The 25,326-nt window shown below is 44.5% G+C and overlaps 1 protein-coding gene across 2 annotated transcripts in view; it reads left to right on the top strand.

Annotated features, from left to right (window-relative positions):
- Window positions 1–25,326, top strand: part of HSD17B2 (hydroxysteroid 17-beta dehydrogenase 2) — a 76,754-nt gene that overhangs the window by 36,428 nt on the left and 15,000 nt on the right. For both annotated transcript variants that reach the window (XM_087870642.1, XM_045796087.2), the window contains exons 2-3: window positions 6,449–6,661; window positions 12,364–12,549. In XM_087870642.1, the coding sequence (XP_087726768.1) occupies window positions 6,449–6,661; window positions 12,364–12,549 (399 nt within the window). The remainder of the gene's footprint in view (window positions 1–6,448; window positions 6,662–12,363; window positions 12,550–25,326) is intronic.

Here is a 25,326-nt window from a genome sequence, read left to right on the forward strand (position 1 = left end):
AGCCTTATTGCTCAGGAAAAAAAAAGTTTTCTTTTCAAAAGAACTTTTGCTCGATGACAACACACCTGGTCACCCAAGAGCCCTGATGGAGATGGACAATGATATTAATGTTGTTTTCATGCTTGCTAACACAACATCCATTCTGCCTCCCATGGATCAAGAATTAATTTGGACTTTCATGTCTTATTATTTAAGAAATACATTTTGTAAGGCTAAAGATGCCCCACAAGTAGTGATTCCTCTGTTGGATCTGGGCAAAGTCAATTGAAAACCTTCCAGAAAGGATTCACCATGCTAGATGCCATTTAGAACATTCATGATTCATGGGAAGACGTCAAAATATCAACATTAACAGGAGTTTGGAAGAAGTTGATTCCAACCCTTATGCATGACTTTGAGGGGTTCAAGACTTCAGGGGAGAAAGTCACTGCAGATGTGGTGGAAAGAGCAGAAGAACCAGAATGAGAAGTGGAGCCTGAAGATGGGACCGCATTGCTGGGATCTCACAAAAAAACTCTCAAGGGGTAGAGGAGTTGCTTCTTATGGATGAGCAACGAAAGTGGTTTCTTGTGAAAGTGGTTTCCACTCTGGGTGAAGACGTTGTGAAGATTGCTGAAATGACAACAGCGGATTTAGAATAAGACATAAACTGAGTTGATAAAACGGCAGCAGGGTTGGAGAGGATTGACTCCAATTTCGAAAGAAGTTCTACTGTGAGTAAAAGGCTATTAAGTAACATCATGTGAAACAGAGAAATTGTTCTCAAAAGGAAGAGTCAATCGATGTGGCAAGCTTTATTGTTACCTTATTTTAAGAAATTGCCACAGCAACCATCACCCCGCTTGGTCAGCAGCCATCAGCTTCGAGGCAAGACCCTCCAACAACAAAAAGATCACGACTTGCTGAAAGCCCAGATGATGGGTATCATTCTCTATCAAAAAAGCATTTTTTCAATGAATGAATTTATTTTAAGCAGGCCCCCACACCCAATGTGGGGATTGAATTCACAACCCTGAGATCAAGAGTCGCATGCTCTCCTGACTGAACCAGCCAGGTGCCCCATTAAGCTATTTTTGAATTAAGGCATGTACATATTTTTTTAGACATAATGCTTTTGTATATTTAATAGACTTCAGTATAGTACAAACATAACTTTTATATGCACTGGGAAACCAAAGCATTCATTTGATAGCTTTACTGTGGTTTGCATTACTGTGGTGGTCTGGAACTGAACCCACAGTATCTCTGAGGTTTGTCCATATCTATTATATGCCAGGCTCTTCCTAGGAAATTTCTCCAGAGAGAGTTAGGTCCTGGATTCACGAAGCTGGTCAAAGGCACTACCTTCAAAAATATCTTCCAGATTGTTCTCTGCTCAGAGAACATGGGGTCAGGATCAATGTGTCTCCTTTTTCTCTCATTTAGCATGAAGTTTTCAAGATTCACCATTGCTGGAGTGTGTATCACAACTTTATTCCCTTCTATGTCTGAATAATATATCACTGTATGAATACACCACCTTCTGTTTATCCATTCATCAATTGATAGACATTTGGGTGGACAACATTTTCTCACCTTTGTCTGTACATACCCTGGCTGAGTTTATGTGCTGCATGGAACCAAGGGCCACAGCCTTCATCTCTGCCCTGCAGAACGATTCTCTGTGCAGAGAGGGAATGTGCTAGCACCTGGTAGGACACAAACCTGTCAGGGGAACTGGAAGCTTTAAAATTCATGCCCCAATATGTCCAGCGTGACAACAGGAAGCAGAAGCAAAGGGTGTGGTACTTTACAAGTGGGAGGGGCCCTCCATGAATGCCTGGCCTCACCCAGCAGAGCTGTATAACCCAGCTCCTGACCTTCACTCCAATCTGGTTCTAAGTTAGTTATTCTTAAGTTAATCATACCCTTCTTTGCGGGTCCACAAGAGGACCATTCTGGAGCTGGCTTCCCCATACCTCCTGTCTCTACTTATACATGTAAAGGAGAAGTTGGCTGGTCCAGCAAGATGAAGAGGCATGGACTTGGGTTTAGGCTCTAGCAAAGAGTCCAAGTCCACTCTGACTATCTCTGTGACCATGGTCTCTCTCCTTTTCAGGTTTCCCATGTGTGAAATGGGAAAGGTAATCTTGACTGTTGATACTTGGAGGATAATTTTGCAAGACGTTGTAGATCACCAGTGCCACTGGGGTTTCCAGAAAAGGGTTGCACACATTGTACCCACTATCTCACGAACTTGCTATTGTCCAGGATCTGGCCTCATCACTGTAGACTCAAGTTGGATTTGTCCAACTGTAGGTCTATTTGTACAGGGCAAAGCCACATTCCCTGGGCTCACGAAACTGTTATACACCTATATTATTTTATGTTGGAAGAACCATAATTCTAATATGCTAATTTACACCAAGGCAGAGATTGTCACATGGCCCAGATGCACGTGTGCCCCAAATGCCACTGTCTGTTCCTCTGGCCAGGCCCAGATGGTGAACTATGCATACACAGGGGCCTGTCTCCTGTGCACAGATGCACATGGACACACAAGGAGGAAGGAGATGGAGCAAAAGTTAAATGCAATCAGCATTATTTATAGTAGCCAACTCATGGAAGCAACCCAAGCGTCCATTGATAGATGAATGGATAAAAAAGATGTGGTGTACAAACACACACACACACACACACACACACACACACACACACACCACGTGTACACGCTGGAGTATTATGCAGCCATAAAAACCAGTGAGAGCTTGCCATTTGCAACAACGTGGATGGACCTAGAGGGTATTATGCTAAGTGAAATAGATTAGACAGAGAAAGACAAATACCATTGGAGTTTACTTATATGTGGAATCTAAAACACAAAACAAACGAATAAACAAAAAATCAGAAATAGATCCAGAGAACAAAGTGGCAGCTTCCAGAGGGGAGGGGGCTGGGGGCTGGGCACAATGGGGGAAGGGGAGTGGGAGGTACAGGCTTCCAGTTATGGAAGGAGTGAGTCACGGGGATGAAAGGGACAGCATGGGGAATGCAGTCAGTGGTATTGTAATAGTGCCGTGTGGGGACAGACGGTGGTCATACTTGTGGTGAACGTAGCCGAAAGTATAGAGATGTGGAATCTATATTGTACACCTGAAACTAATGTAACTTTGTGTCAACTATAATTTTTAAAAAGTTAAATGCAATCAATTATAGTAACTAGGTGCTTTCATTTCATAATAGGGGTACCTGAGGAGCAGGAGTGCCCATACTTTTTGCCAAGGCTGACACTCTTTCTTGGGCAGTGCTCTCACACACCAGCCACATTGGCTTCTCTGTTGTACCTTTCTCGACACTTATGGGGCTAACCAATCTCCATTCTAATGGGAATGACCTTTAAAAGAAGAGAAATTAAGGGTGTCTGGCTGGCTCAGTTGGTTAAGTGGCCGACTCCTGATTTCAGCTCAGGTCATGATCTCAGGTTCTGGGATCAAGCCCCACATTGGGTTCCCCACTGAACAGGGAGTCTGCGTCAGGATTCTCTCTCTCCCTCTGGCCCTCCCCCCCCATTTGCTCTCTCTCTAAAATAAATAAATCTTGAAAAAAATAAAAGAAGAGAAATTATACAAGAAAAATAATTACTTTCTTATAGCGAAATGGAAGACATTATAAATCAGACCCCCTCCATCCTGCCTCTCCTCCCAAGGGCAACTTTCACATTTCCATGCAGACAGGTAGAGAATTAGCTCCCTCCCTTTTTGGAGGGTCTAAGTTGGATTCTATATAACAAGTGCTATACTGTAACTTATTTTGCTTAACAAGATATTGTGGAGCGATATCCATGCTAGTTTATATAGTTCTTCCCCTTTTTTAAAAATTGCTACGTCATATTCCATTATAGGGACCGTAATTTATGTCATCATTTTCCTATTCATGGACATGTAGGCTAGTCCCTTCTTTTGCTGTCATATACAGTGCTGTAAAGAACATCGCTTATGTGTCTCTGAATATATGTTTGTTCTCTGGGACAGAGAGTGAGACTCTTTGGGGCAAAAGATATGCACATTGAAAATGGTCATAGATTTCAGTCCTTTACATTTATCAGCAGTGCGTGTGAATGCCTGTTTCTCTATCCTTTTGTTTTATTTGTTTGTTTATTTATTTATTATTTGAGTATAGTTCACACAATGTTACCTTAGTGCACAACTTAGTGATATGGCAAGTTTATACATTATATTATGTTCACCACAAGTTTAGCTCCCATTTGTCCTGTTACAAATATCACTAACTGCATTCTTTATGCTGTGCTTTTATCCCCATGACTTATTAATTTCCTAACTAGAAGTCAGCACCACCCATTTTGTCCAACCACCCCCCTGTCGACAACCATCAGTTTGGTCTCTGTATTAATAGGTCTGATTCTGCTTTTTGTTGGTTTACTCATTGTTTTTCTAGATTTCAGTTATGAGTGGAACCATTTGGTCTTGGTCTTTCTTAGTCTGACTTCTTTGACTTAGCATAGAACCCTCTAGGTCCATCCATGTGGTCTCAAATGGCATGACCTCATTCTTTTTTATGGTTGTGTCATTATTCCTCTGTGTGTGTGTGTAACATATTTTCTTTATCTATTCATCTATTAATGGACATTCAGGTTGCTTCCATTTCTTGACCATTATAAACAATGCTGCAATAAACATAGGGATGTGTATATCTTTTCAAATTAGTGTTTTTGTTTTCTTTGGGTAAATACCCAATAGTGGAGTTATTGCATCTATGGCATTTCTATTTTTAATCTTTTGAGGAACCTCTATATTGTTTCCACAGTGGCTGCACCAATTTGCATTCCCATCAACGGTGCATGCATGTTCCTCTTCCTCCACATCCTCACCAACACTTGCTATTTCTTGTCATTTTGATTTTAGGCATTTTAACTGATGTAAGGTGATATCTCATTGTGGTTTTGACTTGCATTTCCCTGGTGATGAGTGATGGCGAGCATCTTCTCATGTGTCTGTTGGCCATTTGGATGTCTTCTTTGGGAAAATGTCTATTCAGTGCCTCTGCCCATTTTTAAACCAGACTGTTTGATTTTTGGTGTTGAGTTTGTCCTTTTGCCTTCTGATGGTAATCATCCTCCTCTTAGGGACAGTAACACTTCCATTGAGCTTACAAGCAGGTCTTGCTAGCTTGGAAGTCAGATGACTTTTCTGATCACTTACGTATTGATCCTTGAGTTGATTGTCAGTGTGCTCTCTGATTTCCTATATATTCCAATTCTCAGGTAGATGCCTGACTATAGCCCCTGACTGCTGATAAGAGAGACCCCTCAAGGTTTACGGTAGAGACCACATGACACAGCCAATGTGAAGACGGTTTCTAGGGACACATCAACTGTTACGTGTTTATTCTGCTATGACTCAATGGGTGATTTTTAGGTCCATGTTGCCTTCATTCAGAATTTCAGATATCTATTTTTTGCACTTGTGGGCGTAAAATGACTTGTCCAGGGTCCATAATATCCTGCAGACTGGGTTGGGTAAACTCCCATCTCAAATTTTGAGAGATATTTTACATATTATGTCATCCACTTATTTACGCAAAGCAATACATTTAGGGCTTGCTTCTGGTTTCTGTTGCAAGCTTCTAAGGTCGATGTCTGCTCAATGGTTTGGGAGAAGGCCATCGTGAGGGGGAAAGGTCTGAGGAGATGAGACGTGCAGGTAGGTACGAGCCACCAACTTTCATAACCTAGAAGGAACTCGGAAGCCTTTTGGTGTTGACTTGTGTCCACTCTGAAGCAGGACCCGGCATTTTGTTAGATTCCTAAAACCCCAAACCAACTCCAAAGTACTGATTTGTAATGAATGACTCACTGAAGATTTTATGGAGTGATGGAGGTTACATCAAATATGACACAACAGGGGCGCCTGGGTGGCACAGCGGTTAAGCGTCTGCCTTCGGCTCAGGGCGTGATCCCAGCGTTCAGGGATCGAGCCCCACATCGGGCTCTTCCGCTATGAGCCTGCTTCTTCCTCTCCCACTCCCCCTGCTTGTGTTCCCTCTCTCGCTGGCTGTCTCTATCTCTGTCGAATAAATAAAAATAAAATCTTTAAAAAAAAATATGACACAACAGAGATTAATAGAAAAATCTCCAGTAGATGTCTTCGTTCTCCCTCCTCCTTAGGTCTTTGGCCACCAACCAGTCCTAGACCATCCCTCCGTCAGCAATTCTCCTTCTACTTATGCCACCATTCCAAATTCTACCTTACTTTTCTTCTTTTTATACAGAGAAATATGTATAAAATGGGCTTCTCTGCCCATTTTCCCACTTAGCAGATAAAGAAACTTCCTCAAGTCCCACCCTCTCCAGAAAACCTGGAGAATCATACACCGTATGCAGTGTTTTCTTTATTAATTTCTCCTGCCACTTGGGTTTGAACCCACTTTGTATTGCCTTAACCCCTTGCAGGTGGCGATTCCGGATTTGGCCATGCTGTGTCCAAATATCTGGATGAGCTCGGCTTCACAGTATTTGTGGGAGTTCTGGATGAAAAGGGATCAGGAGCAGAGGAATTGCGCAGGACCTGCTCCAAGCACCTCTCTGTGCTCCAGATGGACATCACTGACCCGCAGCAGATAAAAGACGCCCACAGCAAAGTGGTGGAAAAGGTGCAGAACAGAGGTACTGCCTTCACCTGTCCAAGCCCTCAACTGCCCCCATGCTCCTCACAAATGACCGACACTGGTTCCAGCCTCTCCTTACCGCTCCCCTCTAGTCCATTCTGGCTGCCGACCACACCTTGAGGACACCTGTACCGGGCCCTATCACATGCCAGAGCCTCTTGCAGACATAAAGGTGGTATGCGTGAGTCAGGAATGGCCCATCCTCAAAGAACTTGAAGAATTTTTAACCCATTCGTCCAACATCTGCTTGGTCACTCTCCCGTTACTTACCCTCACGCCCGCACCCCTCATTGCTTTCCTCCCACTAATATTAACATCAGACTTAAAAAAAAAAAAAGTTTAACAATCACTGTCTTCCTTTAGCCACAGTTGCTTTTCTTCCCCTTCCTTTGTAGTCAAGCTCTTTGGAACCCCACTGCCCTGTTTTTACTTCTTCACCTTCAATCCCATATTGGCTAACTGGACTGGCCGAGCTAATAAATATCATCCTGAACACCAAGCTCTTTACCTCTCAGCAATATTAAAATGTGTTCATTACCTTCCCTTGTCTTAACTTTGGGGTCTCAGTCCCCTACACTGCCTCCCTAGTTCTCTGATCATTTTTCTGCTTTTCCTGCATGAACCCTTTCCTCCATTCCTCCCATAGTTGTGAATGTTTCCAAGGGCTCCATCCCCAAACTTCCCACTCCACATTACCTGGGCTAAGCTGTTCTCTCTCAGTGCTAGGAACTCTCAACACAGCTGCACATTAGAATCACCCGGGGAATGTCTAAAAATACCCATGCTTGGGCCCAAGAGGGCCTACATAACTTGGAGGACCCAGCTGAAAATTATGTGGGGCCCCTTGTTTTAAAAAATGATTAAGACTTTAAGATGATGCTAGCAGAAAATCAAAACAAGCATGAGGCCTTTCAGAAGCACAGGGCCCTATGTGGCTGCACAGGGGCACACCCATGATGCCCACCCAGCCTGGGCGCCCTCCCCCAACCAATTAAATCAGTGTCTACATGCAAGGACTCAGCTGATCCTGCAATAAGGGGGCTGCTACTATTGCTCTCCTTTTGCTAGGAATGTCAGCTGTAAAGAAGATCCTATTTGGGGGTCCAGGCCTCAGTATATTTGGGAGCTCCCTAGGTGATGCGGATATTCTGCCATAGTTGAGAAACAGTGAGATGTATGCCAGTCGCTTCCAAATCTGTATTACCAACCTAGCCCTCTTCTCAACATCTGGACTTCTATGCATGTAAAATTGTCTTCCAGGCATCCCACCTCAGTTTGTCAAAACCTGACCTCATTATCTTTTCCCCTGTTGCTGGTCTGGAAATGAGCTTAACCCTGCTATATCCCACAGCTCAGACGCTGGTACTGCCATCTAGTCTGTCATCCAGGCCAGCAGCCTGGGGGTCCCTGAGACCTGCAGCTTACCCTCAATCACTGAATCCTATTGGTCCTGAGTCCTTCAGTTCTATCTCCTAGACCTTTATCATCCCAGTCCCTTTCTGTCATCGCCAGGCTGCTATGGCTTAGTGCAGGCCTTCACCTTCCACCCGCACCCCCTCAATAGCTTTCCTTTCCCATTACTTTCCAATGGACAGTAATCTTTATAGTGTGCACTTTTACAATGTTGCCCATCTCCTAAAAACCCTTGGACATACAGGGCCTCCATATCTTGGGTTCCTCCCATGAGCCAGGCCTGTGGTAGGTGTTTTGCTTTCTCTCACTGAATGGTTCAGTGGTTCTCTATCTGCCACCAAATAAAATCAAACATCTTCACAAGGATTTGAGGGCTTTCAGGATAACAGCTCTGGCCAAACCCTTAATTTGCAATACCTAATGGTCTACTCAGTAAATTCTGATTGGTTTCCAGAATAGAATGTGCTAAATGTGCCACATCATTGCACATCCAGCTTCCCCTTACCCAAATTTCCCTCTTGTCTCTATTCTGTTTTTCTAAGACTCTTGCCTTTCTCCAACTGCAGACTCTACTCCCATAGGAGACCTGGCTCAAACACTACATCTCTTGCGTGACCTTCCTGGTGATCCAGGTTACGTCATTCCCTTCCTCTTCTGGACACTCACTTGTTTGGCCCTGCATACACCTGTATTACTGCATTATTATAAATATCTGTCTATCTCCCATTCCTCACCACTAGGTTCCTTGAGAACCAGATCCATGTTTCCATTAGGATTCTTTCAGATGCCAGTGACAGGACCCAATTCGAAATTGCTCACGCATAAAGGAATGTATATGCTTAATTGAAAAGACCAGTTGGCTTCAGGCATGTCTGGATCCTTAAGCAAGGTCATCAGGGTTCAGTCTCTGTTTCTTAGCTCTGCTTTCTCCCTTGTTGGCTTCATGCTCGTCTCTCTTATGAATGTGACTTCATGGTGTCTTACTCAAGTTGGTGTTTGATACAGGCCCCTCTAGTGAGGCCCAGAGGGGCAGCATTGACCATATTCCATATTGAATGATAAAGCAATGGGTTCTAGATATGGAAATACCATGCCAGCGTCCAGGGATGAAGGGGTCTGGTGAGTATAATTTCCAGGGAGTGAGTCCACACTGTCTCGTGGCCAGAATTCTGGAGAGCAATCCTCTTGTGAGACAGAACTGCCAATACACCGTCTACCTGCTTTCCTTGAGAGTCTCTTAACCTCAGCCTCTCAAGCCAAAGAGAAAGGGAAGCTGGGAAACAAGTTGAAAATCACTGAGAAGGATGTTTCCTGAAGAACCCTCTGGGACCTGTTGATGAATGACAAAATCTGGCCCTGCCCTGCGTTTCTATGCAGCATATTATTATATAAGTATTAACCCATTTTTAATAATTAATATTATTTTTAAACTTAATAAGCCCAGCAGGTATGATGAGCTTATGGGCCAGCTTAAAATTCTATGGCAGGGGTTGGCAAACTATGGATCTGGTTGATTATTATTATTTTAACATTTTATTTAGAAAGAACTGTAGATTCACAGGGAGTTGCTAATAAATGTACAGAGAGTTTCTTTGCATGCTTTGCCAAGTCTCCCTCAATGTTAACATCTTGCATAACTAGGGTACAATACCAAAACCAGGAAACTGGCATTGGTATAATCCACGGAGCTCACTTAGATTTTGCCAGCTATATATACAAGTGTGTGTGTGTGTGTGTGTGTGTATAGCTTTGTGCAAAAGCACCACAATCAAAACACAGAACTGTTCCATCCCCACCAAGCTCTCTCATGTTACATTTTTATTTTCATTTATATTATTATTATTATTTTTTCTTTTGAGAGAGAGAGTGCCAGCAGGTGGTGAGGACTGGGGAAGGGGGGCAAAGGGGGAGGGAGAGAGAGAGAGTCCTAAGCAGACTCCACGCCCTGGGGAAGCCTGACATGGGGCTCGATCTCATGACCCTGAGATCTCCACCTGCGCTGAAATCCGGAGTGGTACGCTCAACCGACTGAGCCACCCAGGCGCCCCAGTTTTTACATTTTTAAATGGTTAAAACAATCAGAAGAGGAATATTATTTTAACAAGTAAAAATTAAATGGAATTCAAATGTCAGTGTCCATAAATCAAGTTTTCTTGGAGCCCTGCTCCCATTTTCATTCATTTACAGATGAAGTCTGTGGCTGTTCCTCCACTAGAATGGCAGAGTTGAAACAGCAGTGCCTGCAACTAAAATACTCACTATCTGGCCTTTCCTAGAAAAAGTTTGCTCACCCCCATTCTAGGGCATCCTCAAGCCGCTGCCTGCTTGTTGCCTGTCAAAGGTGTGCATCAGGCTGAGCGAATTAAAACCATCACCTGGAGGGGCTAGTGCAGGCGTCCTCTGCTCCCACCACCATCCTCCTAATAGCTGTTGAGCTCTTACTACGAGGTTGGCATTCTCTCACTTCATGCTCCCAGTCATTACTGTGTGTAAAAGTCAGACCTCCAGCTCAGGTGCGTGAGAAATGTAATTTTATTTTCTACACCTCAACTTTGTTTCTATTTTGAGCCATCTTTCTGCCATGTGGCAAAAACCATTCCAGTGTGAGCTTCACCTCATTCCCCCAGGGCAGTATCTAAATTCCTGGGGATGAGACATTTCACCACAGATTATCAATGCCTCCTGCTGCCCCTGCGAAGATGTCCAATGCTCTGTCCAGTCCCTGTGCAATTTGGCTGCCACCTACCTCCTTGATGCCATCAAAGGCTGGACCTCCTGCCATTTGTGTCTCTGTTAGCACTGAGGCTCGTTCGGCTTCGGTACATACCACAGGCTCTCCCACCAGAGCGGTCATGTTCTGTCACAGATGCTGAGACTCAACAACAATTTCTGATCACCAGTTTCTGATTCAACAGGTCTGAAGCGGGGTTCTAGAACTTGCATCTTTTTTTGAGAAAGAGAGAGAAAGAAAGAGAGAGAGTGCACACATGCAAGAGGGAGGGGGAGGGGAGAGGGAGAGGGAGAGAGAGAATCTTAAGCAGGCTCCACACCCAGCACAGAACCCAAAGCAGGGCTCCATCTCAGGACCCTGAGCTCATAACCTGAGCCGAAACCAAGAGTCAGATGCTTCACTGACTGAGCTGCCCAGGCACCCCTGGAATTTGCATTTCTAAGTTCCCATTTGATCCTGCTGGTTCTGGACCACATCTTGAGAATCATTATTCTAAACCATGCTGAGGCTCAGGGAACTCAGAGAATCTGCTTCAGGTCTGCCTAACTAAACATACCCCAGATTTTGTCACCTCTGTCGGGTAAAGAGGACCCAGGTCACTCACCTTTGCTACAGGTCCTGCCCCCTGAAAAAGATCTGGAGTTCTTGTATTACCTCTTTCCCCGCCTGTTAGGGCCATGGTTCCCAAGCTTGCTTCTGCATTGGAATCACCTGGGAAATTTTAAATTCCATGTCAAGGTCCCTTCTCTCCCCTACCCCAGGATTTCTGATCTAATTGGCTGGGATGTGGCTGGGCACTGGGGGGTGGGGGTGGGTGTTAAAAAGCCCCCAGGTGGTTCTAATGAGCAGTCAAGGTGAAAACCACTACTTGGGGACAGAGGTTCTCCAAGTGCGGTCCAGACCTGTGGCATCAACATCACCTGGGAACCTGGTAGAAATGTAGATTCTCAGGCCCTATCCCAAACACCCTAAATAAGATTCTCTGAAGGTGGGGCCCAGCAATCCGTTTGCACAAGCCTTCCTGGTGATTCCGATGCAATCAACAGGAGTAGGCTGGTTGGGGAAGGGACTAGGGCTCAGGGACTCTGCAATCTTAGTTCTTGGCACCTCTCTAGTTTTCCTGTTTCCCTGGATTAGGTGATCTTTTCTAGCCTAGGAATAAGGCTTGTATATCATCCTGCGTGGTCCTAAAGATATTAGACTGTCTCTACACAGTCCTTTGAGGGAGAAACATGATATAGGCTCTTATTAACCTCCCCCTTGCTGTGTCATCTGGTCCCAGAGAGCGCATATATCTAGCTGTACCTAGGAAAGTGCTTTAAGGAAGAGAAAATACCTCCCAAAACCCATCGCTTAATATTTCAAATTTACTCCCCACACAACCCCCCGGAGTAGGTAGTTTTAGGTATTCAAGGCGATTAGGGTCCAAGAGTTTGAGTAATCTGCCTAGATCCTAAATCTCAAAGGGGCCCTTTAGACTCCAGAGCTTCAAGTGTTAAAAATCCTCCTGCTCTTCAGCATCACTGGACATCAAAGCCGTTCCTTTCTGTCCTCAGGACTGTGGGCTGTGGTCAACAACGCTGGGATCATTGGCTTACCAGCCGACGGGGAGCTCATTCCCATGACTGAGTACAAAAAATGCATGGCTGTGAACTTCTTCGGGGCTGTGGAGGTCACGAAGGCATTTTTGCCTCTTCTTAGGAAATCCAAGGGCAGGCTGGTGAACATCAGCAGCATGGCAGGTGAGTTGGCCTTTTCCCACAAGGTTGCGCGATGCCTGTTGTGCAAGACGTGGCTGGTCGCATTCTTTGTGGGCCAAACAAGAAAGCAGGACACACTCCTGCAGGGCTGGGTCAAGATTAGTCAAATCGTATGTTTACCGTTGATCTTAATACAATAAAACCTTGCCTTTCAAATCCTTTCATGTACAAACTATTACCTCTTAACTCATCTATCCATTACTGGGGCTTTAGGGTTCTACATATCTTCATAGGACATAAACGTCATAGATTTGGACAGGAAATCCCACATAGAGTTACCAGTAATCTGTTTTCAACCCTCTTTGAACTGGGTGCACTGTTGTTTCCTGTGAGATGAGTAGGCAAGTGTCTCCGCTGTTGGCACTGACAGAGCTCCCAGTCTCAGTTGGCTGCCCACGAGAGCTTTCCCCAAGATCCTTCCCGTCATTTTGCAATCTCAAGACAGTTGAGTCGGGTGTGACATTTGATGACTCATCTTTTTCCATTTCAAAGAACAGTCAACAACTTAGTCCAGGGTTTAACAACCTCCTTTCCATAAGCAATGCCCATGTATGCCATATCACATCCTTTCTTCTAGGACAGGTTTTATTTTCCAGCTGGGGTTCCTCAGATCCTGACTTGGCTTTGGGAATGTCCATGGAGCTGTCTTTCAGGCTGCTGCACGGGTGAAAGGGAAGCCAAGGGGGTGGGGCTTGGACTCCAGGATCCTGCCTTTGAATAGAACACCGCTCTTTTCTGTTTGATCAGTTGGGTCCAAAGAATATTTTCTTTTTTTAATGAGGCATCCAATAGTTATTTTATTTTGTTTCACTGTTTTTTGAGGGGATGTTCTTTGTATTAACTAGGCAATTATCATTGTCCACCATATTTCCTTTCCTGGCTTTCACTCAGCAACTTCCTTGAACTTAGCTGCTATGTGAGTGTGTGTGTGTGTGTGTGTGTGTGTGTGTGTGTTACTAAGTTGTTGGTCGGCCTGAGGAGGAAGGAAGTGAGGAAGGAAGAAAAAGAGGGAGGGAAGAGGAGAAAGAGGGTGGGGAGAGAGAAGTCTAAGGTGGTAAAGAGCAATGAGTATTATATTTTAAATTGTATGAGGAAGTATTCCATATCCTAAAGTATTTCCAATTTCTTGCTACCTGTGGAAGCAAACAAATCCTGGGAAAACACATCTGCAATATTTCACCCTTATCTTTCTCCAGAACACCACCTTCAAATTTTTACATCTGTGGAAACCTCACCTTTCTCAGTGCCCTGGCACAGCCTGGTACTTCTGAACAAGTCTCCCATGTTCCTTGCCTCACTCATTCAACAAATATTTACTGAAATAACTGATCATTGCCTGCTTTTTGACACATTGACAAGAAAGTTTTTCTCTCTCTCTCTTTTTAAGATTTTATTTATTTATTTGACAGAGAGAGAGAGCACAAGCAGGAGAGCTGCAGGGGGAGAGAGAGAAGTGGGCTCCCTGCTGAGCAGGGAGCATCATGCAGATCTTGGTCCCAGGACCCCAGGATCATGACCTGAGCCGAAGGCAGACACTTAACCAACTGAGCCACCCAGGTGCCCCAGTGTTTCTCTTTTCTCTCTTTGTTCTCAACTTGGAGCAGCTCATTCAGGAGATTTTACTTTAGTTATCACCTAATGTGCACACTACTTGCTATGGGCCTGGTGTCTGGTGTATAGGAAGCTCAATGAATAAATGAAGATATGCAAGTGTGAGAATAAATGAAACATGGATGAATGAATGAAAGAGTGAAGAATTTACAGTGCAGAGGATGCCCATTCATACATCTTCAACTTGGCTTCTAAAGCTCTTTTTTTTTTTTTTTAAGATTTTATCTATGTATTCAGAGAGGGAGAGAGAGTGTGCTTGCATGTGTGAGTGGGGGAGGGGCAGAGGAGAGAGAGTGGGAGAATCCCAAGCAGACTCCCGCTGAGCACAAAGCCCCATGCAGGGCTTGAACTTAGGACCCAAGATCATGACCTGAGCAGAAATCAAGAGTCGGACACTCAACCGACTGAGTCACCCAGGCACCACTTTAATGAAATTTTTAAAAAGATTTATTTATTTATTTGAGAGAGAGAGAGAGCACGAGAATGTGAACAGGGGGAGGGGCAGAGGAAGAAGAAGAAAGAGAATCCCAAGAAGATTCCATGCTGAGTGCAAGGCCAGATGTGGGGCTTGATCCCACAACCCAAGATCATGACCTGAGCTGAAATCAAGAGTCTGACACTCAACCGACTGAGCCACTCAAGGTGCCCTTCTAAAGCTTTTTCTAAGCCATGACTCAGTACTCTCTTCTCATATATTTCCACCGGAGGGAAATTTGACTGTTCAAATAAATCACATACTTTCACTCTTATTCTCACCACGGATGTGCAAATTCTTTACATCCAGCCTTACTATTTCCATTCTGTCATCTTATCATCATCACCAAGTCTACATGTCGGAAACCAAAGTTGTTATCAGCAAGTCTAAGCTTGCGCCCCTTCTTTCAGTTCTTCCCCTTGTCTGTTGAATTTCAGAGCTTTGAGCTTTCATGGATTTGTTTCTCCCTCTGCCTTTCCCTCCTTTTTCCCACCCCGTCAGTCACCGAGATGTACAGAGTCTTCCTTTATTATATTCAGTTTTAAATCCTTTTGTCCCAAAGAAATTCCAGAAATAAGTTCATTTGTAGGACTCAGAAACCACCTAAGGTATTTTATAAAGTTGTTAAAGCAGTAGCAAGAAATCAGAACAGATGGGAAGCATATGTACCTGATAAAGCAGGTGTTTGTGAAAAGATCAGAGCAAAACTCTTAAATGATGCTTATAGGTTCCTTCCGTGATGAGGAGCAGAGAAGTTCAGCAGAAAACAAAATAAGGGAATCCGTAGCACTTGGCTGACAAGAATTTTGCAAAACAATGGAAAAGATTTTGAGCAGGGTGATGCGGAGCTGGAATGTAACACAGGAAAGTGAAAGCATGTATGAAAGCCAATATATAACCAACCACATTGAAGTTAGCAGCCAATTTAATGCCAACTTGATGCATCTCTTGGCAGAATTAATAATATAATAGCAATTATGGAAAACATGCTTATCTGGGAATTCATCCCTGGTATTTTTCTCATTTTGAAATAGGGGTCATGGAGAAAGAGAGACAGGTAATCAGTCACTGGTAAGAGTTCTCTAAAGGAGCTTACGGTAGCCCTGACCCATCAGGTTGTCTTGAGCCTGACCCTACCACCCTCTGCATGACAAGAATTTCAGTGGGATAGGATTTATCACTGAAGTTTGCATCGGCCAGGAGGAGCTGAGTTGGGATTGATCATTCTGTTCCAGTTATCCATTGCTACATACCAAATAATCCCAAATCAAGTGTCTCAGGCTGGTGTGAGTAGGTAGGTAACTGGTTTGGTAGACAGTATAGTGGTTCCTCAAATCCATGCACATCCTAATTCCTGGAACCTGAAACATGTGACCTTACCTGGCAAAGGAGGCTTTGCTGGTATGATTGAGATAAGGAGCTGGAAACAGCAAGATTATCCTGCATTATCTAGATGGTTCCAATACAAGAGTCTTTATAAGAGGGAGGCAGGAGGGCCAGAGTCAAAGAGAGATTGGAAGATGGGGGAAGGGACCCGGAGCCAAGGAATGCAGGCCCCTTACAGAAGCAGAAAAAGGTCAGGGGAACTGATTTTCCTTTGGTGACTCCAGAAGGAATGCAGCCCTGCTGACACCTTGATTTTAGCCCAGTGAAACCTCTGACCTTCAGAACTGTAAGATAATACATTTTTATTGTTTAAGCCATTAAGTTTGTGGTAATTTGCCATAACAGCAGTAGGAAAGTAATACCTCCGGGCCTATCCCAGTTTCTTTCAAGGTGGATGGCGTTATATCTACCCACCCCCATTGCCTTCCGCACACTAGTGGGGGTGAGGAGATGGTGGTGGAGGGGGAGACTGTAGGGCTGGCCTTCCTTTCTAATACCCAGCACTGGCTCTCCTATCAGAGCTCACTCTATGCCCAGCCTTCCAGGCACTTCTGGAGGATATCTTTTGGCAGTTTGAACTCCCAGACAGACATCCTTCCAAGTTAGGCATCAATTCTTTTTTTTTTTTTTATTTCAACTTTATTTGGCCAATGTGTTCAATTCCAATATTGCAGTAGAAATGCCTGAAGAACTGTCAACATTTGATTCAGCTTAGGCAACAAGGCGCCAATTCCTGCGGCAGTGATAAGGACATGCTTTGCAATCCTCATTTGGCTCTTTCTCTATGTCAAATGATTTCTGTTGAATAACTTACCACATGTACCTAATTTCCTATTCCAAACATTTTACTTTCTTGAAACCTTAACCCACTCACGCAAACCAGGGTGCCGTGGACAGCATTTTCTCCTCACCCTTCATGTCGTGTGGAATCAACACTTCACACTTCATTGCATTCCCCCAAAGGCAAAGCCAACATCAGATTGGCTCAGATCTTTAGCATAGATTTTATTAAAGATTTTGTGCACCTGTCAGAACGGCTAAAATTAACAGCATAAGAAACAATAGGTGTCGGCGAGGATGCAGAGAAAGGGGAAACCTCTTGTATTGCTGGTGGGAATGCAAACTGGCGCAGCCACTGTGGGAAACAGTTTGGAGGTTGCTCAGAAAGTTAAAAATAAACTACGCTACGCCCCAGCAATCGCACCACTAGATATTTACCCAGAGGCTACAAAAATACAGGTTCGAAGGTGTACATGCATCCTGATGTTTATAGCTGCATTATCAGCAATAGCCAAACTATGAAAAGAGCCCAGATGCCCATCAGCAGATGAATGGATAAAGAAGATGTGGTATATATAGATGATGGAATATTACTCAGCCATCAAAAAATGAAACCTTGTCATTTGCAACGATATGGTTGGAGCTAGAGTGTATTATGCTAAATGAAATGACTCAGCCAGAGAAAGACAAATAGATTTCACTCATATGTGGAATTTAAGAAACAAAACATGAATATACGGGGCAGAGGGAAGGAGAAACAGAAACAAGCCATAACAGACTCTTAACAATAGAGAACAAACTGAGGGTTGTTGGAGGGAGGTGGGGGGTGGGGGAATGGGCTAGACAGCTGATGGGTATTAAGTAGGGTACTTGTGATGAGTGCCGGGTGTTGTATGTAAATGAAGAATCACTGAATTCTATTCCAGAAACCAAGACTGCACTGTATGTTAACTAACTAAAATTTAAATTAAAAGATTTTGTGCAAAGATCGAAGAAATGGTTATATCCTATACCACAAAACTCATTTTATTTATTTATTTTTCCCTCCCTTCCTTATTTACTTATTTTTGGTGCGAAAAGGTGATTTTATTAAAGCACAGGGACAGGACCTGTGGGCAGAAAGAGCTACTGCTCTGCAAAACTCGTTTTAATGAAAGCCCTTGTAGATGCTTCTTTTCTCCTCCCCAAGATCTTCAGCTGCTAGCCACCTCTCCTCTGGTTGAGTAGTGTCCCCCTCACCATCGCTGGCTTCACAGTCTTTCCTCATTCATCTTTTGAAGGTTCATCCGTCTTGTAGCATGTATCAGAATTCCATTCCTTTTTAAAGCTGAGTAATTTCCTGCTGTATGCACAGACCACATTTTGTTTATCCATTCATCAGTGGATGGACATCGGGTCGTTCGTGAGTAATGTTGCAATGAGCATTCACATCCAAGTGTTTGTGGCCACACGGAAAATTCTATGTAAGAGTCAGCTATTACTATCACTTTCTGTGACCTTGGTTGTCAGGTTAAGCTCTTTGCACTTTGATTTTTTTCTCTTCTCAAAAAGAGTTAATGAGGATAATAACTGAACCTACCTCACAGGATAGTCGGGACCATTAGATTACATCAACATTACATTAACTAATGTTAAAATACTCAGGGCAGTGCCTGGCATGTAGTGGATATCTAGTAAATATTAATAATTGTTATGAAGCATTCCTTATGCTTCAAGCATTTGTTGGGTACTATCAGACACATGATCCCAATAACCCTGCATAGTATTAGTATTCCCATTTTGCAGCTGTGAAAAGTGAGGTTCAGAAGACTTATGTGACTGGCCCTCCAGCTAGAACTGGAATTTGAGCTTCGGCTTCACTTTCTAACTCACGAAGCCACAGCCTCCCCTGCTGACTTGGCTGGTTCAGGTGTCATGTCAACCACAAGGCCAAGAGTCTCAAGGGATCTTCCCAAAGGTCTCACCTCCACCATCTTGCTCTTCCTACTAGCCCCACCGCTGGATGCGCACTCCAGCCTCAGCCCCATTCCCAGGGGGGAATGAGGTCAAACAGCCTACATCTAAATCCACTCCTATGGTGGGGAAGTTCCAGGATCTGGGCAGGGAAGAAACCTAGCTTCTTTAAAATTCTTTTCTAGGAGATACACAGAAGGGTCAACCACATTATAAATACGCCCTTCCCTCCCCTATCCCGCATCCCTGAAGAAAGGAAGAAGAAACAGGAAAGAGTGAGAGAGACACCATGTAGCTATGCAGGTAGAATCAGATTTCAAAACGAAGAGGAAGCCAGCCACCCAGCATGGAGACAAACTGCCCAGGTTCTGGTACTGTCTTTACCACTGACAACTGAGAGACCCAGACCAAGGTCCTGAGCCCCTGGGTGGAAGTGTCCTCTTAGGACGATGGGCATGAGACCTGCTGCTTCTGAGGGCCACGGCGAGACCACATGCAATGCCACACGCATAAGCAGGAGCCCCACACCTGCCAGATGGCAGCCTTCAAGGGCCTCTCCGGGGAGGGGCTGGCTGTATGTGTGCCTGTGGCTTGCTATCCCGCCACGTACTGGCACCACCACCCCTGACGGTGACACTGAGTTACCTTCCATCCTGCTGCTCCCTGTCACACGCTAGCTAGCCCCCGGGCAGGTAACTCCCAACAGGTCACTGTGTCTACCTCAGACCACACCTGCTCCGGGAGAATCTTAACCCTGTCAGCCTTTTCATCATCGCTCTCACAGACACGGAAGAGCCCTTTAACCCAAGCCCTGCAAGGCAGTGGGATAAATCTTTAACCAAGTTGGAGGAACTGGGAGGTGGCTCTGATTGATTGTACAAAGGGCAGTTGTTTGAGAGGTCTAAAAGCCTTTTCTGGCCAGTTTTCCTGTTCAATTGCAGAGTAAACAGTTGCAAGCTGTGCTCCAATAAGACCGGTTGAAAACAAACATTATAAAACAACTCCGGCCTCAGGGATTTGGAGCCAGTTGTGGTTTGAATTCTGCTCTTCTATCCGTAGCCGGGTGATCGCGCCAGGTCACCCCACTTCTCTGCGAGTCCGTTTTCTCATCTGCCTGCGATTGGCTGATGCGGCCCCCGAGTGTAGGGCGGCGTTTCTCAACCTGAGTAGTGCTGGTATCTGGGTAGAGGCGAAGTCTTTCTACGTGGGGCTGTCTGATGCACTCTAGGATGTTCCACGGTGACTGTGTTCTCCACCCCGTAGATGCAAGGAGCGCCCACCCCCAGTGATGACGAATCTTCAGATGTTGCCGCATGTCCCCTGGGGGCAGGGGTATGTGTGTGCATGCGCAAAATGGCCCCTGGTCTTGGCTGGAGATTTAAATGCATTGTGGGTTCTGAGCGCTTAGAAAGTCCCTTAGTAAAAGGGACAGCTTTGCTGAGAGACGGTAATATTTGCCTAGCCCCACGGAGCTATTTAAAATGCGTTAAAATTACTTTACCCCAAAAGTAAGTGCCCCTAGAAATTCTTACAAGTCTATAAATTATAGGTATCCCACAGTTCAGCCTTGAAAGAGGTCCTACTTCGTCCAGGGAAGTTGACTATGGGATCAATCCTGAACTTCTTGCCAAGCTGGCCGCCTTAAGAAAATCATCTGGCAAGTCATTTAGCCGGTCCCCCAGCGGCTCATTGACGTGACAGGAGGCCAAAGCCGAGATTTGCTTCCCTAAAACGCTCACAAAATAACAAGGGCTAGTGTAGGGCAAGGGGAGGAGGCAGAACCAGATTGAGTGAACTTCTCCACACTGAGTTGAATTAGATGCTCTAATGGGTGCAGGAGGCAGATATTAATTCCTTTTCTAGATTAAGCACCCTAGCCTGGGGTCATCCAGACCCTGAGCAATAGAGTTAGTGGTGGAAACTGGGTTTGGCTGTTTTACTCCAAGTTCTATGTTCTTCTCACTTTTCCAGACTGTCCAACAAGAATATACTAGACAAATGGGGCATTAAAAACACAGACCCTAACTCTAACATATTTAAATAAGGATTAGGAAGTGTTAACAATTTAGGGATGTCTCCTTCACCAGCCTTCTCAAACACCAAGGTATGCGGTGATCCCCTGGGGATCTTATTAAAATGCAGAATTTGAGTAGACTTAATTGGTCTAAGATTCTGCATTTCTTTTTTTTTTTTTTTTAAGATTTTATTTATTTATTTGACAGAGATAGAGATAGCCAGCAAGAGAGGGAACACAAGCAGGGGGAGTGGGAGAGGAAGAAGCAGGCTCATAGTGGAGGAGCCTGATGTGGGGCTTGATCCCAGAACGCCGGGATCACGCCCTGAGCCAAAGGCAGACGCTTTAACGACTGAGCCACCCAGGCGCCCCCCTGCATTTCTAAGACTAGTTTCTGAGTGGACGCTACTGGCCCCTGGACAACTTTTTCAAATTCTAGATGCATTAGAATCAGCAGGAGGGTTACTTAAAAACAACTGCAGGAAATCAAAACTACAGTGAGAGAGCATTTCATATCCACTAGGATGGCTTCAAAGCAAAACAAAACAAAAACCAGGAAACAACACTTGATGGCAAGGGTGTGCAGACATTGGAACACTCGTGAGTTGCTGGTGGGAGGATAAAATGACCCAGCCTCTATGGAAGCACTTGGCGATTCCTTAACAACTTAAACATAGAATTACCATATGACCCAGCAATTTGACTCCTACATATACTCAAGAGAACAGAAAACAGGTGTTCAAACAAAAACTTGTACACGGATGTTTATAGCACTCATTATTCATAATAGTGAGAGGTAGAAACCACCCAAATGTTCAGCAACTAAAGAAATGATAAGCGAAACGTCATCTATCCATACAATGGGATATTATTAATCCATGAAAATGAATGAAGCACTGATATATGGTACAGAATGGATGAACCTTGAAAAGATTATAGTGACAGAAACCAGGCACAAAACACCACACGTGGATGATCCTAGTTATATGAAATGTCTAAAAGAGGCAGATCCAGAGAGATGGAGAGCATATTAGCATTTGTCAGGGGCGGGAGGAGAGAGAATGAGAAGGGGCTGCTTAATGGCTATGGTTCTCTCCCTTCCTTCCTTCCTTCCTTCCTTCCTTCCTTCCTTCCTTTCTTTTTCTTTCTCTCTCTCTCTCACAAGATTGTTTATTTGAGAGAGAGCGCGTGAGCAGGTGAGTATGGCAGGAAGGGGCAGAGGGAGAGGGAGAGAGAAACTTAAGGAGATTTAGTGCTGAGTGCGAAGGCTGACGCAGGCCTTGATGTGGGCCTGTCCCAGGGCTCGATCTCACAACCCTGAGATCAGAACCCTGAGATCACAACCTGAGCTGAAACCAAGAGCTGGATGCTTAACCAACTGTGCCCCTGATGGTTATAGGGTTTTCTTTTGAGGCAATGAGAATAAGCTACGTAACAGCAGTGATGGTTGCATGGTATTGCGAATGTACTAAATGCCACGGAACTGTATACCTCAAAAAGGTTAAGTGGTGAAATTTTATGTTATATGTATTTTACCACAATAAGAAAAAAAAAATTATACCCACCACCAGATTTCTGATTCAATAGCTCTGGAGTGGGACCTGAGGATTTGCCCTTCTAACAGCTTCTGGGCTGCTCCTGGCTCCCAACCACACTTTGAGCAACAAGGTCCCAGACTTTGACTTTGATATTCAAATAGTTTGTCACATCCCCAGGGACTGTCAGATTACAAGGAACAACCAAATACTATGAGTCTCAAATTTCTGCTAACCATGCCTGAAGGAGATTAGTAAACCTGCCTCTCTTGGGGCCATGTGCTTGGTCTGTATTTTCAGCTTGGAAAAGCTCAATAAAAGAATGGACCTTGTTACTTGAGTTGACTCCAGAAGATGTTAGAGGTGGGAGAAACTGGCTGGGAGCCCTCATTACATTTTCCTAAAACAAGGTCATCTGAGTTCTGGCTTGGGAAGGTATTAGAGAATGAGACAACTGTTGTGGGCATGGGACTTTGGGACCACCCCTTGTTAAAGAACAAAAATGCAACTGAGCAAATTTCTAAGACCTACTTGGCCTTATTAACTGATTCATGAATCAGGCAGCCCCCCATCTCGCAAGTAAAGGGGAGCTCTGAGGAGTTGTACAGAACGGAAGGTTTTTATAGGAAGGAAGGTGGGGCGTGGGATTATTAGCAAAAGAAAGGATTGTTTCAGATAAATTCACTTTTTCTTAGGGGTAAGAGTAGAGGGTCTTATCAAGACTTCATCTTCCTTTGGGGGTAGTGGTGGGGAAATGGAGAGGGCCCACATGACAGATTACCTCATTGGTGTTGACCAGAAAACTCCTGACTGACCCAGTTAAGACTACATTTCTGGAGGATGTTCACACTGTAATTAGGTTAGCTATCAAGCCTTCCTTTGGTGATGTGGCTTAGCATAAGTGACTCCATTTTGGGCCTATGGTTTTTTCTTTTTGCCACCCTATAAACATGTCCTATGCCCAGTTCCACTGTGGAGTCCCATAATTCAACTCAATTCTGACAATATGTACCTGGAGATGACATCAGATCCTACAGGTTAAGGGCTCAGTCTTACAAGACGTCCCTCCACCCCCACTTCAGATTCCAGTTTGTCATCTGTGCTTCTGGACCCACCAGCTGTAGAATGGAGGTTTCACTGACCTTCTCCTTGGGTTCGATTAATTTGTTAGAGCTTCTCATAGAAGTCAGGAAACCTGCTTACTTACTGGATTACCAGTTTATTACATAGAATATTAAAGGATACAAATCACCAGCCAGACGAAGAGATACTGAAGACAAGGCATAGGGAAAGGCCAGGGAGCTTCCATGCTCTCAGAATCTACATGTTCACCAGCCTGGAAGCTCTCCAACTGTCCTCCTTTTAGGTGTTTATGGAGGCTTCACTACACAGGTGCTATTAATTAAATCTTTTGGCCAGTGGTGATTGATCTCAATCTCCAGCCCCTCTCCCCTCCCAGGGCCTGGGGGGGTTTGGGGAAGAACTGAAAGTTCTGCCCCTCAAATTACCTGGTTGGTTTCCTTGGCAACCAGTCCCCACCCTCATTAACATAACACAAGACATCTGCTGCTGTCATCACTTAGGAAATTCCAAGGGTTTTAGGAGCTCTGTGCTAGAAATGGGTCCAAGACCAAATAGGTATCTCTTATTATAAATCACAGTATCACACAGCCTCAGGCTGAAAGGTTGCAATATTTCCATTCCCTGATGTCTTAATAGGGCATTCACTTGCAAAACCCTTTGACTCCCATAATTCCTATGTACCCGCATGCTAGCTTTCTAAAACTACATCAACAGTATCAACGACATGAAAGGTGAGTTAATTCACTTGCCAGGGAACAAAGTCATTGAATATTTCCCTGAGACAGATAAACTGTGTGGGGGAATGTGGAATCTTTGGGGGAGGGGGTCATTACAGTCATGGTGGCTACACTAAGTAAGGATAGAAAGCGTGCAGTTAGAAAGTGTGGAAATGATGTGTTTTGGAGTAGTGCTGGGGTCTGGAGTGGACAGCCAAGAAGAGTTCTTGAGACGTCTTTGTTGCAAAAAAGTGGTTTTAGTAAAACAGGGGGACCAGACCTAGGAGCAGAAAGAGCTGCCGTCTTGGAATTGTGAGGAGCAACTGATGATATACTTTAGGGTTGGGGAAGTAAAGACAAAGAGAAGTTCTGAAGGGATTTTCATATGCTAAGGAAGACTCCTGGGATACTGGAGGCCTTGCCAGCGTCAAGCTAAAGTTGTTTTTCCCTCTAGCAAGGCTTAATATTAACATTAAGTTTGCTGGAAGAGCCTTACACTCTGCCTGCCTCAAGCATTTGTCAATGACAGTGGGTTATAAGGACCTTTAATTTTATCTACATTTCCTCTGCTTTTGTTTCCCACATCAGAAAGAGTCCATAGGTCTATACATGGTTGGTTAAAATAAGTCCCATTGTTGACTGGGTAAGTAAGTCACCCCAAGTGTTTATTAGAATTAGCTACTTAGAATCTGCTGTGGGAACCCTAACATTCAGTTTTGATATGTCCTAAGTAAGTACTGCGCTAAGCGCAAAGTTTTGTTTTTACATTAGCTGCATCTGTAATGGGGGTACACGTGGGGTGGAGTGAGAAATGATATAGTTTTGGAATATAGGTGAGGTTTGGTGGGGTGAGATCTGGAGCTGATGGCCAAGAAAGAATTCTGGAGATGTCTTTGGTGCAAAAAGGTGGTTTTATTAAAGCACGGGGATAGGACCCGTGGGCAGAGAGAGTTGCTGGACGGGGTTGTGAGGGGTGACGGGTTATATACTAGGGAGTTGGGGGAGGTAAGGAAAAGGAGGGTTTCAAAGAACCTAGAGAGGATCTCCAAGATACTGGAGGCCTTGCCATTGTCAAGTTCAGGTTGTTCTTCCCTCTAGTGAGGCATTAACATTAAGGCGGTTGGGAGCTTCCTGGAGGAATGTCACACACATCCTACCCAGGAGGGGGGGGGGTTTGTGGGGTGTCAGCTTGTGGTTTGTCCTCAG

Source organism: Ursus americanus, chromosome 21 (assembly GCF_024610735.1).
Source record: "Ursus americanus isolate L20-20 chromosome 21, mUrsAme1.1.p, whole genome shotgun sequence".
NCBI lineage: Eukaryota > Metazoa > Chordata > Mammalia > Carnivora > Ursidae > Ursus > Ursus americanus.